This window comes from Gracilinanus agilis, chromosome 6 (genome assembly GCF_016433145.1).
Source record: "Gracilinanus agilis isolate LMUSP501 chromosome 6, AgileGrace, whole genome shotgun sequence".
NCBI classification, from domain to species: Eukaryota; Metazoa; Chordata; class Mammalia; order Didelphimorphia; family Didelphidae; genus Gracilinanus; species Gracilinanus agilis.
Window position 1 is genome coordinate 250,758,850 of NC_058135.1, and position 19,566 is coordinate 250,778,415.

The following is a 19,566-nucleotide window of genomic DNA, read 5'->3' on the forward strand; positions in this document are numbered from 1 at the left end:
TTCAATTATCATTGGTGAGTGATTCTTTCACTGAGGATGTAGTTCCTCTGGGACAGATTACTTGAATTTATTAAGGGTACCTAGGTACTCTTACTATCTTTATTCATCTCTTTATTCATCTTGGATATCAATTCCTCACTTAGCCGTTTTTGTTCTGTCCTTTCCAATGAAGAATTCTTCCCTTGAAGACTCTAGTGAAGGTAAAGTGTAATCTGCCAAACTTGTTTTTGGCAGAATAAAAGACAACAAAAAAGTTTAAGTTAGAAAAGTCATAAACATACATTTATTCAGGAAATACAATTATTAAAGAGTAGTTGATGTTTCAAATGATTTTCCCACATTATAAAATATTCACGACATGTATTCTTTTTAGATCCACACTAAGTCATGCTCATTTTCTATTTAGTTAAAGTCATCATCACCATCTTTTTCATTAAATGCTGCAATATCATTATTAAATGTAAACAAAGTATTTTTAAAAAGTTAACTTCAAAAAAAAATCCAGCAGAATAAAAATAAAATCATGATGGTATCTTTTAAACACATCTGGATCTTCAGGTTGCACACAACCAGACTATTATAATTTAGTATTAATGATGAAAGACTTGTTATATAAAATTGTTTTGTAATTGTCAAAAAACATTTCTTACTTGCATTCTTTTTGCTCTCTCAAATAATGAGCACGTTTTTCTATATAAAGCTATTATCGGAATTCATTTCTAGAGAAAAAACATCCTTACGTGTATTTAAAATTTTAATATTGCCACTGGCAAGCTTTAGTAAAAAAGAAGGTAGATCTTAATCACTTTCAGTTAAGGAATGACTGCTAAATAACTTTAAAGAAAATCCTACTTGCTAGTGCTTTTTAAAAAAGTAAATGGCAAACTGAAGAAGATAAATGATCATATTTATTACCTTATATCTGATTTTAAATGTTTATTGAATTATTACCTTATAGCTGAATTTGCAAAGAGGTCCTGTGTACTTAGGGCCCTGAAACAAGACAAAAAACCACCAGTTCCTAACTCCTCCCTCACCCCCCCCCTTTTAAAAATTAGTGTCTTTTGAAGTTAAAAGGAAATAAATTAAAACTTTAGAGAAAAGTGTCAACCTCCTTATTCATGAAGCCTATCCTGATTCCCCCAGTCATTAGTGATTTTTCCTTCCCTAAGCTACCTTCTATTTACTTTTCTGTGTAGACACCTTATACCCTATTAAAAGATCATGTTCTTTTGAGAGCTGAGACTATTTTGCCTAATGCATGGCATTATATCTTATACATAGATGGTGGGGAGTTAATGAATATTTTTTGAATTAATGTTACTCATGTTTTGTTTTTATTGTGACACTCTACTAAGTTTATTTAATTTGTCAAGGAGTTCAAATACTAAAACTCCCTCTTTCTAAGGTTGATACCAGATACCGTTCTACTCAATGTAACCTGTGACTAATTACCGAGAGACCTAGGTGACACTGAGAAGACCGAATTTAATGAGAACAAAATGCTACTACTGCTCGTGCTTAGCAGTAGCTCAAGTGAAACTACTGTACTTGGCTCCCTTTAAGCTATCCTTATTTTAAGAGTTTCAAAAAGGTGCCAACCCACACAAAGAACAGACTGTGGATTACTGGAGAAGAAAAAAAAATAGCTTATTCAACTTACTAAATTTCAACACCAAAAAAAGATTTAACTTGGCTGAGAGAATTGAAACAGCTGAGATGCTGAACCAGGAAGCCATAATTTATAATGAAATGTTGACACGCCCTCAAAAACTATTGCAGCTGTAGCTATACTAAAATAAGATTTCTTTAGGGTATGCTTACCCTGTAATGCAAGATATACAAGTTTTACAATAATATTACTGTTTTTATTTGCACCAGTACCTCTCTTTAATATATAAAACTCTACAACAAATATTTCTAATAATTTTCCACTTAAATTAAAATATGTCCATAACTCTATACTATTTTGGTCTCAACATTTTAAAACATCAATTAATCCTGAAAAATATACAGTTTAACAACATGATCTTACCAATACAAGAAACATTTTGTAATGGACTAGAGACATATTCAACCATGCAATCCAGTGCTCAATACCTAAATGATAAATAACAAAGTTGTGATTGACTCCTTACCATAAAAGCCATTGGAAACTGGAATAATCTTTAAAGACTCACAGTGCTAACAAACATGCAGAAAAGGGTATATATTTCTAATTGTCCTGAAGAAATATTACAAAATGCCAACTTTTTACAATGGGTCATAGAATTGTACAGTTTTTTCACCTCAGTTCGACATTAGATCTTCCTTTTACCTCTTCCATTTATTAGATTAAGGAAAAACTCTGCACGTTATCTAATAGAATCTTTTTACTAAAGATAAATATGCCTCCATTTTAATTTTAGCCTTTGAAAATTACCTTACTCACAGTCAAAGGTGTACTTATAGCTGCCTTTTAGAGAAATAGTGACATCCAGTGGACAAATGAATGAGGTATCCCCTTCAGTGTTCATCATTATGTCTGAAACATGAGCAGTATTACACATTCCAGTTTGAGAATCTCTGCCAGAGCAGAGAATTTGCCACTTGGACACATTCTTGTGAATGAATTCGTTAAAAATTATCTAACACTGTGAATACATACTATTTTCCTTTAATATCTTCATTCAAAACCGGACCAATACAATTTATAACTCATTGGGCTAGTGAGGCATTATTACTATTCCTCTGTGTCTACTACTCCCCTCCTCTAAGAACACTGGCTCATCTCTACAAATGACAGGATTGCAACATATGGATTTACCTAAACAAAAATGAATGCCACTAAAAGAGAATAAGTGTAAAAAAGATAATTTAAAATTGCTTCTGCATTTTGAGATCTTAAGAGATTTTGCTGATACAAATTAGTGAGAAAGAGATGTAACCAGGGATAACACAATCAAATTACATTCTCTTCAAATATAATGAAAGAATAACACTTCTTAGGAATGATTGTTTCAGTTTAAAAAATTTGCTTTGACAAATCAGTATAAATGAATATTCATTGCATATGTCTCAAATAAAGGTAAAAAATCTCATGTCATGCTAAGTTAAAATTGCATAAATTATATGTGTTCATCAAACAGAGCCCTGATGTTAATATTGACTATGTAATATAGATTGTGACAAACTGTGATTTCTGATGGTATGCTTCATTTCTTGTAAAACTACAAAGAAATTTCACAGGTTAAAAAAATAGCAAAAAAGAGTCACACTTGTTACCTTTAAATAAGCAAAGGAAGCTTTTAAAAATCATGAATGTAAAAGTACATTTTAATATTTAAAAAGCATTTTAAAAGTCTATAACAACTTTATGACAAAAACTGCATTTGAAAAAGGTTTGTAAAAAGAGATGGACAGAATTGCCCTCATTGCCTTTTACTTTTCTTGTCAGAAAAAAAGGGAAAGCTTCTCTGTAACCATAAATGATATTAAAACAGGAGTTTATAAAATGGTAAATAGCATTTTATGAGAACTTTTTTTATACAATCCCGGTCAGTGCAGCCCTCAGTAGGTCCTAAGTAAAACTGTTTTAGCTAAATGCAAAATGAATACAAAGTTTAGTAAGGGCTATGTACATAACATTAAGTCTGTTGCCTGCGTTTCGCAGACCTCATTTTTTCAAACCGTGATTCCATCTCTTCTAAGACCTTAGGTGTATATCGCACTACTAATTTAACTTTCCCTTGTGCTGCCTTTAGCAATTCCACAGCTTTTTCATGATGTTCTCCTTCAACACTCTAAAAAAAAAAAAAAAGAATAAAACCATTAGTAGGAAATTCCAAAACAGTTTTACAAGATCCTAAAACATTTAAAAGCGTCAATGCCATTATTTTAAGATTATAAATATAGGCCAATTCATCACCTACAATTTTTGTCAAAGTGAACTAGTTTGCTCAACAATATTCTCAATCTTGGTATTTATGCCTATATAATCATGATTAAGTAGCTTATTATTATTTTACCAAGCCAGAGATCAAGCATATAATCTGTTTCTGTATCTGGCCAAGTCAGACACTCTTGAGTTTAATGTTGATGTCCTATACATTCGAAAACAGAACTCACAGAATCAAACTTACTACAACTAATTTACACTGGCAAATAAAGGTTTCCACTTCCACTATTTAAACAAAGGCCTTTGGATTACTAGTTTTCTAATATTTACAGAGCACTATACAATTTCTTTGCATTTCCCCCAAAATTAATCCTTTAAATTTCTATGAACAACATATACCCTCATGTGGTCACAAGACATTACTGCAACTATAAAGAAAGATCATTCCTACCACTCCATTAACAGACAGGAGTTGATCCCCTCGTTTCAGTCCCCCGTGTCGATCAGCTATACCACCAGGAATAATCCGAGAAATGTAGATAGGAGAATTTTGCTCTTTGCCTCCCATAATATTAAATCCAAGTCCCTCTTCGGTTTTTGGTAATTCAACAACTCGAGGATGAGAATGTCCTTCACTGGCAGCAAAGGCAGCAACAGTAGCCTGAAAGAATAAAACTCTGAATCTTACATATGTATAAACATCTAAAAAGGTCCATACCAAACTATGAAGGGTATCTTCTTTTGTGGATGTTAAACAGATCAAACTTTTTGGGACATTTCTGTAGTAAAGTTCAAAATCAATTAGCACAGACTACCTAGTAGTTTGGGAAGAATAGGTGATCTGAATGTTAGGTATAGTGTTTGGGATTTTCTCTAAAGAGGAAGACTTAGAGCACAAATAGGGATTGTGGTTAAAATGAGTAAAGATGCTAGGTTCAGATGTAAAGTCTAGAGAGATTTATTAGGCAATAAAGTTAGTTATCTTAAAAACTACACCTGGAGGGGTCAGCTGGATAGTTCAGTGCATTGGGTCAGGCCTAGAGATGGGTAGTTCTAGGTTCAAATCTGGCCTTCCTCGCTGTGTGACCCTGGGCAAGTCACTTGACCCCCATTGCCTAGCCCTTACTGCTCTTCTGCCTTTGGACCAATACATAGTATTGATTACAAGACAGAAGGATAAGGTTAAAAACAAAAAACAAACAAAAAAAAAACCCCACTACACCTGGATTTGAATTTTACTGCTGATTAGTACTAGTTATGATAATGTGAGCAAAAACCTCTGTCAACTTTCCTTATCTGTTTTGGGATGAAGGCTAGAACTGTGATTTTATGAATGAGGAACTTACAGGTGAGGAAACTCCTACCAATGCAGGTCAACACCTTCTTTGCAACTTACAGTCTCAATAGTTGCCACTGAGGAGGGCAGGTAAGTAGTTCAGTGGATAAAGAGCCAGGTCTGGAGATGGGAAATCCTGGGTTCAAATGTGACCTCAGCTATTTCCTAGCTATTTTACCCAGAGCAAGTCATTTAACCCCAAATGCCTATCTCTTAATTGCTCTTCTGCCTTGAAACTGATACTTAATCTTGATTCTCAGATAGAAGGTAAAAGTATTTAAAAAAAAAAAAAAAAGAAAAGAATAAACACTGAATGTTAAATAACTTTCCCAGGGACATATGGCCAGTATGGTCAGAGGTAGTCTTGGGCCCAGGCCTTCTTGATTTACAGATTTTCTTTCTAACCACCATAATGTTGCCTCTCAAATGGGGATAATAACTGTAGTATGCATCTCATTCATTCTTCTAAGTTCAAATGAAGCAAGTTACTCTGCAAGTCTTATTAATAGAAGTTTATTGCTTAAAAATATTCTCTTAATAGTCGTGTTAGCTAAATAGTGCAAATTATTAATCCCATTTTCCAGAGAAGAAAATCAAGGCTCAAAGATAAGGCAGCCTGTCCAAGCTTATAGGTTTCAGAGCTGAGACCTGAAACAGGTTTTCCAATTCTAGTTATGTCCTTTCCACTAAGCTCTATGGCTTATTTTGGATATTTGGTATAGTGGACCCAAGGGCAGGAATTTCCTTATGTTATTCATCCTCAATGTATACAAGTAAGTGATCATTATCATCAGGTACTTTCTTACTGTGTTGATTATAGCATATTAATTCCTGAGCTACTACTAGCATTGAAAAGAGGGATACTTTCAATAAAACAGTGGCTAATACCTGTCTCTAACACACTAAGGTTAAAATGACAGGCTTTACTGTCTTTTAAACATTACTCTAATACTTTTTAAAGTGAATATGAAAAGAAAATGCTGAATTGTACTATTTGAGGTAGAATGAGAAAGATTTAATTATCCAACCACACATATAAGATGCAGAAGATGGTCAGTGATGAGAACTGGGTAGATGCAAAGGCTAACTTATCAATAAATATTTACTAAATCCCTATCTATGCTAGGAATTGTGTGAGGTGCTGGGGACCTAAGGATGATAAATGAAACAATGCCTACTCATGATGAACTTATGTTCTAATGAAGGAATAAATAAATAAATATAAATATATATGCTGAGTAAGCTTAAATATAATGAAAGGCATTAAGTACAAGGTAATTTGGAAGTAGGACACCAGGAGTTGGGGATCAGGAAGGGTTTCATGAAGAAGATGGAGCCTGAGCTGTGTCTCCAAAGAAGACAAGGACTCAGATGGAGATATAAGAAAGAAATTATTGCCATATGTACGTGTAGCCAGTTTACAGGCATAGAAATGGGAGCTGTATTATATGTGGATTGAAAAAGGTGGGAGAGGGAGTTAAGATCCATAACGATTAGAAAGAGCTTGGGGCCAAGTTGTACTGAGTTTTAAAAACTAAAGAGAGTTGATATGTGATTCCAGGGCAAATAGCAAGCCACTAGAGTTGACTGAGTAGGGAAATAATGTGGTTGGATCTGTTATTAAGGAAAATGATTTTGGAAGGGGTATATAGGAAGGATTGGAGTTGTGCAAGACTTGAGGTAGGGAGATGACAGATCTGTGCAATAACTTAGGTGAGGGGATAAGGCCCTGAACTAAGGTGCTGGGCTGTGTGAGCAGAGAGAAGAGAGTTAGATGCAAAGAGAAGTTGTGAAGGTAGAAAGAGCAAGTTTTGGTAACTTGCAGGATATTGGGGTCAGGAAGAGTGAAGAGACCAGGATAACAATGAGATAATTAACTAGAAACATGAGAAAAAGGATGGTGCCTCTGAAAGAAATGGGAAGTTTTAGAAGATAGGAGGGTTTGGGAAAGAGGGGGGAATGACAAGTCCAATTTTAGAGAGGTGAGGAATTTAAGATTGTCTCTAGGACATCTAGTTTGAAATGCTGAAAAGAAACAATTGGTAATCCAAGAAGCTAGATAACTATTTCTAGATATAGAGATAGAAATCTATCCCTTTATCTGTCTACATATACACAGACATACAAATGCAAATCTGGGAGTCATCTGCATGGAGATGACAGTTAAATTGATAAGTTTACTGTACCATTACAGATAAACTATAGAAGCAGAAGGTGGTCTAGAAGAGCACCTTGGGGAACACTCATAGTTAGGGGACATTAAATGGATTAACGAGCCAACAAAGGAGACTGAGGAGTTGATCTGTCAGATAGACAGGAAATAAACAAGGAGAGAGAAGTATCATGAAAATCCACAGAGGAAGAGTAGCTAGCAGGAAAGAGTGGTCAACAGTGTCAAATAAAAGAAGGCAAGCTGAGAAATATTAAGAAATATTAAGAGTGAGAAAACCTGACAAATTTGGCAATTAAGAAATCATTGGCTTGGAAGCAATACACAGTATTGATTCTAAGACTGAAGGTAAGGGTTTAAAAAAAAAAAAAGAAAGAAAGAAACCACTGGTAATTTTAGAAAGAGGAGTTTCAGTTAAATGATGAATTTGGAAGTCAAACTGGAAAGGTCTATGGAATGGAGAGGACTGGTGGCAACAAGTGCAGACAACTTTTTCAAGGAATCTGATTGAGAAAAGAAGAAATGGCTTTATCTTGAAGGAATAACGGAATTTAAAAGAAGTTTTTTTGTTTTAAAGGACACAGGGGACTTTGGCACATTTGAAGATAGTATGGGGAATAAAATAGCTGAAAGGAAGATATTCAAAAGAGAGGAAAAGATGACTGAGGTTGACATTTTCTGGAGGAATGGGATCAATTGCAGATGTAGAGACCTTGGTCAGGAGAAAGGCCACTTCTTTGTCCACACAGAAAGAGAAGTTCGAGAGATGATGTCAAAGGGTTTTGAGCACTCATTATGCCATCTATCTTCTTTCTCCCAGTTAAAAAAATGTTTTAATATATCTCCCTTTTTTTACAGTTCTATTACTTTTCTAACTTTAAATCTTTAATCTTAGTGATATAACAATTTTGGAATCTAAAAACTTTTACCTTGGCAGTGGCATTGGCTCTCACTTCAGGACTACTGCTGATATCCACAGTTTCATAAACATGTTCATATACCTGAAAATCAAGTCATGGGAGGAATTTTTACTTAATTTTATAACATTTTAAGCATCTATATTTAATCATGAATGTTGAGCTAGCTTTATGTAAAGTCAGGCATCATTACCAAATTATTTACCTTAAACCAAATTCTGTTGGATTATGCTTCACTTTACTTGAAATGTTGAGTATGAAAATAGTGCTTTACAAGAATCAATAATTCAAACACAATAAATATCTATGACAAAGTATTTTAGTCAAATATTCTCACCTCTCTCACGGCATTGCAGAACTCACTTTGAAGAACTCTTTGTAAAGCCTGAAGTTTTTGTGGTGGTACTTCCCCACTCCTTTGTAGTTTTTCTAATAATTCAATTGCTCTACAAATATCTGCAGGAAAAACAAATAAAAGCACATACTCCTTGAACTGAAATTAAGAGACTAGAGTGAATCAATAGAATATTAACTATTGACATTTTTAACATTTGCGAAGTATTTGAGATACAGTAACTCATTTGATCCTAACAACAATCTTGGGAGATAGATATTACTATACCTATTTTATAGAAACAGACACCAAGGTTCTCTCATAAAGATTTCATTTTCCATATATAGAAAGACTCAATTCAAATTAATAAAAATCAGAATCACTGCCCAGCTAATAAATGGTCAAAGGATGTGAACAGGCAGTTATCAAGAGAAGAAATTCAAGCTAGCTAAAGCCACATGAAAAAATCTTGCAAATTACTAGTGAGGAAAAATACAAATGAAAGCAATGTACTTCCTACCTTCATATTAGCCAAGATGGTAAAGAAGGAAAATGGAAGGGCTGAGGGAAAAACAATACACTAATACACTACTGATAAAAGTTATGAATTGATATTGCCATTCTGGAAAGCAATTCTGAATTATGTTTCAAAAGTTATTAAATTGTGTGAACTCTTTGGCCTATAGTTATCAACGCTACACCTAAACCCTGAAGAGAATAAAAGTAGGAGAAAAGATTTTACATGTACAAAAATATTTACAACTACATTTCTATGGTAGCAAAGAACTGTAAACTAAGAGTATCCATCAAAGGAAGAATGGCTGAACAAATTGAGGTATATGAATATGAAGGAATAATATTTTTCTGGAGGAAGATAAAGGAGACAGTTTCAGAGAAACATGGGAAGACTTATGTGAACATTATAGTGTGGCACAAAGTGAGCAGAACTAGGAGAACAACTTATACAATAACAAACACTGTAAAATCAAGCAAATTTTAAAGGCTTAAGAACTCTTGACCATAATTCCAGAAGTCAGAAGGTGAAGAATTCTACCCATTTTCTGACAAAAAAGGTGATAAAGCTTGCTGAATAAGACATTTTTGGATAAAGGCCAATGAAGGAATTTGTTTTGCATGACTATGCATATTTGTTACAGAGATTTTGTCTACCCCACCCTGTACTAGTGTACTATTATGTATTTATTATAATTTTCAAGAGAAAAGACTAGAGACTTAATGTAGATATGTGATCATATTAATGTTTCAGAAAACTTTACAGAATAACAAGAACAAATTTCTTTTTGAACAATGAAGTTAGCTAATATTGATCCTATGCCTATTAATAACAGACCAGACCTATACAATGTAACACCTTGCAGAATCATAAAGGAAGCAAAATTACTTTTCTTTCTCCAAGAAATGGAGAATAAAGGAGAGAAAACTCAATTAAAACATATTCTCGGGGGCAGCTGGATAGCTCAGTGGATTGAGAGCTAGGCCTAGAGACAGGAGGTCCTAGGTTCAAATCTGACCTCAGACACTTCCCAGCTGTGTGACCCTGGGCAAGTCACCCCATTGCCTAGCCCTGTAACAAATAAAAAAAAAATTAATATAGAATGATATATATATAAAAGATACTAGGGTTTAAAAAAAAACATTCTCAACTGTATATATGTGCTGTAACTGGTATAGAAAAATATTACACTAATAGGACATGTTCTCTTGTGTTATTTTGATAATAATGGTGGTGAATTTGAATTGATGGACCAACACTGCTTTACTTGGAAACCATTTACAAGATAGCTAGCTGATGTAAAGGAAAAAGGATTGTGAGGCTGTTTACATAAACATATTGCTTGGCAGAAATGGAGGAGCCCCCTATGGAAATGTTTAAGTGCATCTCAACATTTTTAAATGTTTAATAAGGTAAATAAGAATATTTTTGAACCTCTCACCTCTACTTGGATAGTTCTCTTCTGAACTCTGTCTACATTTCATCAAGCAGGAATGAGCAATGTTCATTAAACCTAGTGTGCCTTCTGCTGATATTAGAAGGAAGGTCCAAAGGAATGTCTCCCTCTCAACTGAGGGAGCAGGACAAAGGGTAGAGGAAAGAGAGCTGGATTTGGAGTAAAAAGGTTTTAACAAGAATCCTGACTCTGCTTCTTACCACCAGTGTGACAATGGGCAAATCACTTAACTCCTCTGGTCCTTAGTACCTGGTTTGTAAAACGAGGTTAGACCACATGGCTTCTTAGGTCCCTTCTAGTCCTACATCTACAATCCTTTGATTCTAAGCCATGAATTTGATATTACTCGTTTCACTTCAGTACTAGGGATTTCCTTTATAGGATTAGTAAGGATTTCTTTGTGCTCCCAGCTGGAATGCAGCCATGTACACATTCTATGAGAATGCTAGAGACAAAAAGGCAGATCAGAATTTTTAACCTCAACTTTAAAGGATTAAAACTGAATTTATTCTAATCAAATTTAATGGCAGTTAGGATCCCTTTCATCCTAATTTTCTTAATAATAAACTATTTTCTGGGATGTCTGATAAATAGGGATTTCTGGTTATTATTATATTGTATCTGGTTAATATTATATTGTAGTTAAAGAGTTACCATATTGGGTACATAAAATAACCAAATGTTAAAATACAATAAAATATGCTACACTAAAATTATAGTGAAAAAAATTTGAGCATGCACTATTTGCAGAACTGAATCTGTTTTGATGATTCAGAATGCACTTTGGACTATTGAAGGACACAGGTCATCATTATGAACATCAGTTATCACTGTACTCCAGATGAGAAGTATCAGTTAAAAGAATTATTTTTAATAAAATACCAGATAACAGTCTTCTGTATTTTGATTTTCTTGACATGATAAATTTGCTATCACTAGTAATTCATTCAGGTATAACTTTTTGCCAATCTACTATCATTTAAAACAAAAGAACAAAGTTAAAACTGAAATAGGAAAGATAAAGTCTTCACTACCAAAAATAGATACTAGAGGTAATGCTACATGCAATCATTCTATCCAGTACTTAAAAATACAAAACAACACTCAATGTCAACATGTTAGAATTCTAAAACTAGCTTTTAAGAAAAAACACTTACTTTCTATTAAAACCAAACAGATTTGATCCCTAATATAGTACACAGTGATTCGGAACCAAGGATGGGGACGTTACAGACTTGAGTTTTTTCAGCAAAGTTTTTATTTATCTTTAATGGTTTATTTATTTATTTAATTTAGAGTATTTTCCCACAGTTACATGAATCATGTTCTTCCCCCACCTTCCCACTCCCTCCCGTAGCCAACGAGCAATTCCACTGGGTTTTACATGCTTCAGCAAAGTTTTTAAGTGGGTTAAATCTCCTGGAAAAATTGATCCTTTAATTAATAGGCTAGGCTAGTGGAATGGGGATGGGTAATGGGATGGACCTCTCTGTAGGCTATAGGTAAAGCACACTAAATATATCTAAATGATGAGCTCAAGAATAAGAGATAAAGTGTATGTGAGGAAGGGGAAAGATTAAAGTATCTATATAGTATGGTGGGGTCAGGCAATTTCATTTACATAGAAAACTCCGGAAATTCTCAACAACAAAGATGCAACTTGTAGTCTTAAGAGTTGTCTGAAGCAGGGGCAGCTGAATGGCTCAGTGGATTAGGAACCAGGCCCAGAGATGGGAGGTCGTCCTGGGTTCAAATCTGACCTCAAACACTTCCTAGCTGTGTGACCCTGGGCAAGTCACTTGACTCCCATTGCCTAGCCCTTACCATTCTTCTGCCTTGGAACCAATACACAGTATTGACTCTAAGATGGAAGGTAAGGGTTTAAAAACAAAGAGTTGTCTGGAGCAATGACTTGCCCAAGGTCACTAAAACCAATGTATGTTAGAAGTGGGTCTTGAACCCAGATTTTTTTAGAAAGCTTCTGGTTTTGACTATAAAGTATAATACCCTAAAAAAGGTTACCTGCTCTTGGACACTAAAGCTATTTAACATTTTGGAAATGTGATTATAACTTGGAGGATAATTTTAATTCCTATTCTATTTTTATTATTAAAAAAATTAATTCCTGCATTTTTTATGTTAACCATGTACTTAAAAAAACGGACAAACCCAGAATTTTGCACAAATGTGTTACCAAAGTTCTATTTAACATAATAATATACGAGTTTCTTATGGTAGAAAGAATTTTAAGTTGAAAACTTCTAATACTTGTTAAGCAAGGGACAGCTAGGTGGCTCAGTGATAGTCAGGCCCAGAAGCAGGAGGTTCTGGGTTCAAATGTGACACCGGATACTTCCTAGAGGTATGAGCCTAGATGAGTCACTTAATCTCAATTGCCCTTTCAGAACTTCTGCTTTGAAACTGATACTTAGTATTGCTTCTAGGATACAAAGTAAGAGTTAAAAAAACAAACTATCCAAGCAAGGAAAATTCAATTCATTCATATAATCCTATTTTACCTATACTACAGAGTAACACACAACTTTTTCTTGGTCAGTCTGAATTCAGTAATCAACTACTGCTAGGTGGCAGAGAGGCTATAGAGCAAGGAAGCAAGTTAACATTAATCCCAGCTCAGATGAGTCATGTGGCCTCATTCACTGTTCAACAGTCCTTCAATGTTAAGAACAGTCAGAGAGTTTAAGAAAACACCCGCCTTTTCCTGTAACTTTATGATGCCATCCTTTCTAGGCCAGGCAATCAGTAAACCCTTACATAAAAGTTATCCTTGTGAAGTGTGCGGTTTGAGTATCTCGAAGATGTGAATTTTAGGCCTGGAAATGATGTATATGGCTGGGTGAATTAGGTAATGTCTACCTGTTACCTATGATTTAATAGAGGTGTTATGTTGTATATATACTTAATGTGTATTCTGCAAAAATGTATAATATATTTGGTATGAATGTATGGTTGAAAGGAAGAAATGTAAACTGTTCCCAAAGAGTCTAGGTTTGCTGTACATGTTATCTGTGGTATATAAAGAGTAGTTTATATTTGGCAGATATTAATATACATATTATAGTGTGTCTGTCTTTATTCAGGCTCTTACTGTCTAGTTGGCAGCATGAGAGGAGAGAGTAGTCTAAGTCCTCGTATGTCTAGATTGTGTTTGTGCTTCTGGAGTATGGAGTAGGCACTGTAAACATATGTGTGCGCATGTATGTGATTAAACTTAGGTGGGGGGAGGTGTAAGGAAAGGGAAGGGTAGGTTCAACTAGGCAATTTATCTGTTGTGTCTGAGGTGTGTTAAGCCTTCTATGTCTAACCAAGCAGTATGTATTTTGTCTCCAAATCTTGCCACTATCACTAGAAATAATATCTAACATTAGAGAGCATTTTAAGGTTTACAAATCACTTTATATATATTATTTCATGTGGGAAGGTAGTTGCTATTTTACAGTTGAGGAAAATGAGACACAGAATTTGCTCCTGTCACACAGCAACTGTAAGTCAGGATTTAATGGGTCTTCCTAACTTCAGAGCTCTAGCCACCAGGCCACGGAGCTAGTGAGTGGCCCAGTGGAAAAAGGTTGGAAACCCTGGCCCCTACACCCAGTGTGACAATAGCCCTGCCCTCCTGTGTGGCTTTGATCAAGTTACTTAATTTCAATTTCCTCACCTGTAAGAGGAGAGAAGTGAACTAGATGACCTCTATGATCGCTTCCAACTCAATCTACAATTTCATAAAATTGTTTAGGTTTAGAAAGGACGGGAGTCTCTAACACAGCCCAATGAGTTTAGGCTGTGAGTTTGCTTTGTGTTCAGATAAGCAGTGTGCTTGTATGTATGTAGGAATGTGCATAACACACACGTGTGTGCATACATACAAAGTCTGAGTATATTCTAGGAGGGGAGGTAACAAGTAGTATGAAAAAACAGTTTGACTTTTACTTTGGTCTTTGACTATGTAACACTTAGCAGAGTGAAATACAGTAAACACTCAATACCGATATGACAGAAACATAGCAAGACACAAGTTTTATATACATATATTTGTACATATATCTTTTTGTTTAAAATATTTATTGTGGTATGGAGAGAGCAGGAAGGGGGAGATACCTAGGAATTTTAATGTAACAAAGCTTTAACAAATAAAAAAAGGCTTGTTAATTGATGACTAGATTATGTGACTGGGCTGTGTAATCTGTATGCTTAAAGAGTTGAATGTATGCCAATAATTGGGCAGTCCTATTGGGAGGATCACAGGATTACAAATTTAGAGCTGTTAGAGGCTTTTGGTAGGGCAGATAGGTGGTACAGTGAATATAGAGATTCAGGCCTGAAGTTAGGAATGCTCATCTTCATGAGCTCAAATCTGACCCTACACTGATACTACTAGCTGTGCTTTCCTAGGTGAGTCACTTATTTCTGCCTGCCTCAGTTTCCTCATCTGTAGAGTGAGGCAGAAAAATAAATTAATTTACTCCAGTGTCTGCAAAGAAAACTCCCAAATTGGGGATGCTGGTGGGAGGTAGGTGGCTCAGTAGATTGTGCCTGGCCAGGGGATGGGAGGTAGTGGGCTCAAATGTGGCCTTAAAACACTTCCTAGCTGTATGACTACGGTAAGTCACTTAACCCCCAAGCCTGGCCTATGACTGCTTTTTTCTGCCTTAGAACCAAACTATAGTATTGATTCTAATATGAAAGGCAAGGGTTAAAAAAAAAACCCAAATGGGGTCAAGAAAAATTACACAATTGAAAAATAACAGAGGTCTTTGAGTTCAAAGTATTCTAGTTCAGCCCCTCATTTTACAGTTTAGGAAACTGAGGCCCAGAGAAGTTAAGGAACTTATCCGAGGTCAAAAAGATAAGAGAGTGGCAAACATCCTGGCTTCAGAAACGACATTCAAAGTCATTCTTCCCACAAGGCAAAAGCTAAGGGGCAAAACCTACCACTATCACCTACCCAACCCCACCTCCGTCCCGTTTGTGAGCCTACGGGGATAAGTTGGGGGCTGGGAACCCTGTGTGTGTCTGCCGGGAGAGGGAGGGGACAGGGGCGTTCTAGGTTGTGCAAAATGGCCCGGTCTCTGCCCTACCCGGCACAGTGACTCCCTGGTGGGTGTGAGTTGACTCACGTGGTACTTATGTCAGTGTCCCCGCACATTGCCGGGGTGTTAGGATTGTATCGCTGGGTTAATGTGTCAGTGTTGCACGTGTCAGCGCCGTGTGTGCTTTCGCGCCGTGTGCCCGGGAATCAAAGCTGTGTGTCAGCAGCGCCAGGACCTCAGCTCAGGGAGGATTACAACCTCAGTCTCCGTCCCGGTAAAGAATCCCTTTCCGTCCCCTCTCGCCCCGCCCCACTCTAGGCCGCGGAGGGGGGGCGTGCCCGGGTCCCGCCCCAGTTCCCAGGCCCTAGGCGGGGCCTCTTCTACCAAGCTGGGCTGCCATTCTGGCGAGGCCTCCCTCCGCTCAGATCCTGCCCTTGTCCCTCCTCAGGGAGGGGGTCTTGCCCTCCCCACGCAGCCTCTTCTTCCTCCCTCTCCAACCCCGTGTTCTCTCCGCGACCCCAGCGCTCACCCCGCTCCAGCCTCACAGGTTCCCCCAGCGCTGCCATCTTCTACCTCGCGCGCGCGGCCCGACGGGAAATGATGACAAACTACGGACGCCCAGCGTGCCTGGGGAGGAGGCCTAAACTGGGGAGGGGAAGAAGCGAGAGGAAATACCGCGAGATATAGAGGGAGGGCGGGGCTGTAGGCTCAGCAAAGCATACATCTGATGAACATGCGCTTGCGCTTGCGCTGTTCTACTCCGACACTTCTCTTAAGTAACTCTACTTGCGAACAGCGCAGACCTGTTCTTTACTTCTCAAAACCAGGGTCTTTACCGCGCTGTTCACCTCCCCCCACCCCAACGCCCCCACTCTCCCCCGCCAAGCTGGTAGGCTGGAGGTGAAAACAGACAAGGAGGCATCTGCTTGGCACACACAAGAGGTCATAGAGAGCCAGCTAGAAAGACGTGGATTTAAGTCTTGCCCCCCGACAAATACTGGCTCGACAACCTGGGCAAAAAAGAAAAAAACAAAAACCCAAAACCTTTAGTCTCTCCAACCCTCAGTTTCCTAGTCTGTAAAACGGTAAAATGCGTACCGCCCGCTTCATTGAATGACTCTTGAGGATCAAAGGAGATCATGACACACATGGGGTGTCCCAAAAGACTTCATGAAGTTTAAATTTTAGTGAACTCTTTTGGAATTACCCATATAACAACAGAGAGATAGGAAACTTTGTAAACTTTTTTCTCTGTGTATGCACATTACATAGAAATAAACATAAACTTTGTAAACCTCTCCATAGATTTACACTAACACATATTACCTATGTTAAAATGTACCTTATACAACATTAAGAGAGGTTTACTTATATAAATCCAAGTCTATTTTGCTATGTGCATGCTGTATAATGTAATATATAAATGAACATCAACCTTGTAAACCTCAAAGCACTATACAAATGTCAGGTTTAATAGATGACTCTGGGCAATTCTACAATTCCCAAGTTGGGGTAAAGATGCTATCTGCCTTGGTAGACTGCCTTTTCTCTCTGGGGAACTTCCAGCATCAATGGCATCATAAGTCTATTTCTACATATTTCTATATATAAGTGCAATTTCAAGCCTGTTAGGTCTGAGAATGAGAGTGACAGAGAGAGATACACACACACATGACACATGCAGTGTCTCTCAAGCATGTTTGCCATAACATACACAGGCTACTGACTTTTTTTATTAAAAGTTTGTAAAATTAGCTCTATTAAGCAGGACAATTACCTAAAGTGTTCAGAGCAGCCCAGCTTTGGATGTCGTACATTTCCTGTCTCAGGAGTGTCCTGATCTGAGTGGAAACTAGGAGAATGAATGGCTTGTCTCTGTTCACGTTTTTTGGATATGCAGAACCTTTATTCGAACTTTACTTTGAGTCTAATGCTTTCTTGACTACTCCAAACAGTCTTTTATTGCAAGAAATACATATGTAGTGACTACTGCAGAATCTTTGGACTTAAAACAAAAAGAGCTGGTGGGAGAAGTGAATAAACATTTGGAACTGCAGATCCTCATACTGACCCTCGGGGTAGGTATTATTATTATCTCCATTTTATTATAAGTAAGTGACTTGACTGGGTCATATACCTAAGTGTATGAGGCACAAATTTACATTTGGGTCTTTCTGATTCCAGGCCCAGCAATCTATCCCCTAGCTGCTTCTGCCTAATCTTTCTCTCTGCAAAGTTCTAAAGCTTTTTCAAGTGTTACTGACATTCTAATCTAACTTTTGACTAGGGAGAGTGCTTTTGTAGCCAAACCAGCTACTCTTGAAGGTCAAGACACTTAATACCAATCTAATTCAACAAACGTTATTAAGTATAAGAGCTGAAATTAGGAAATTTTGCGCCCTAGCCAACACATACCCACACCCCACACCCCTGCATAATACTCCCAAGGCAAGTGGCTCTAAAGATACGTTTGAGTGAGAGAGGATCAGGAGGAGAATAACCACTTCATGGTTGGAGAAGTGGAGACCTTGGGGATGAGGTAAGGCTGCTGCTTGGGACTGAAGGGTTTTGGTACTGACCAATTTGTACCATCTTGTAGCTTTCTTCTTTGACCAGTTATTCTTATTAACCAATTGCTGACTTCTCATGTCCATACTGCTGAAGCACTCCAGATGCTGATTGCCATACTGTAGTTACAACTTATTAGGCACCTGGTCTATTCACAGTACTGTAAACACAAAGTTGACATGGGATGTTCTCTTTGATTCTCAGGTTTCAAGCATCCTATTATAATAATTGGAAAAATCCTACATTAGAAAACTTTCTCAAAAATGACTTTCATCTTCACCTTGTACTTGTACTATTAGATTGTGAGCTCTTTGAGGGCAGAGGCTGGCTTTTTCCTCTCTCTGAGTCCCCTTCCCTTAACACAGTGCCTAGAATATAGTAGGTACTTAATGGATATATATTAACTGACTGTCTGCCTTCCTCGGCCCAGTAGTCTCAAGGTTCTGATGTAATGTAGGAAAATGGGGCATTTTGTTAAGATAATCATCAATAAATGAAACTGAGATTTAGAATCAAATGGATAAGATGATAGAGATCTAGTTCATATTCAGAAAAATAAATTTAAAGCCACAAGGCATCCTAGATTATTTTCTGCCTTTGCAAGAGACCTATAGTGACAGAGGGAAAAGCTTGGAGAAGGAATCAAGGAATTTGGCTTTTCATTAGTAAGCCAGTTTCTTGATTGAGTGATTGATACATGCTACTGACTCATGTAAGATCTGAGGTTTCATAGCCAGCTGGTGGCATTAGCTAGATTTAAACCCAGGTCTCTTGACAATTCAGTATACTTTCCTTTATAAACCAAGTAGCTAAAGGTGACATTGCCTAGACCAAAGACTGAGGAAGCTTTGTTATCATCGTTATTGTTATTTTATTTTTGATGCTGGGTAGGTGATAATGATCCAAGGACCTTTTTGACTAGCTGAAGTGATCTGAAGGGAGTTAACCTATTGAGTTTTTAGTGTCAGAGTGTCAGAGAGAATGGGGTGAGTCAATACTATGTATTGGTTGCAAGATAGAAGAGTGGTAAGGGCTAGGCAATGGGGGGTTGTGACTTGCCCAGGGACATACAGCTAGAAGTGTTTGAGGCAAGGCTTGAACTCAGGACCTCTGGTTTCCAGGTGTGGCCTTCAATCCACTGAGTCACCTAGCTGTCCCCACAAATTAGATGTTATATAAAATTATTTTCACCAAATTCTAATTCAAAGCAGGCTGTCTATCTTCTGCTAGGCTTCATACCCAGGACTTATATTCCTCAAGGTATTTCAGCTAGGCGGGCTGGCCGCAATATCTAGCCTCGATTGCTGGACTCTTGTCTTCTGATGACTGCACTTATAAAGTAA

General features: G+C 37.0%; 1 protein-coding gene across 1 annotated transcript; it reads right to left on the minus strand.

Annotated features, from left to right (window-relative positions):
- Positions 1-3,297: 3,297 nt before the first annotated feature.
- Positions 3,298-16,221, minus strand: LIN7C (lin-7 homolog C, crumbs cell polarity complex component). The gene is made up of 5 exons (XM_044680304.1): positions 16,185-16,221; positions 8,638-8,756; positions 8,313-8,384; positions 4,329-4,538; positions 3,298-3,782 (listed from the first exon to the last, which is right to left on the minus strand). The coding sequence occupies exons 1-5, from the start codon at positions 16,219-16,221 to the stop codon at positions 3,627-3,629; spliced, it is 594 nt and encodes a 197-aa protein (XP_044536239.1). The 3' UTR covers positions 3,298-3,626.
- Positions 16,222-19,566: the final 3,345 nt, after the last annotated feature.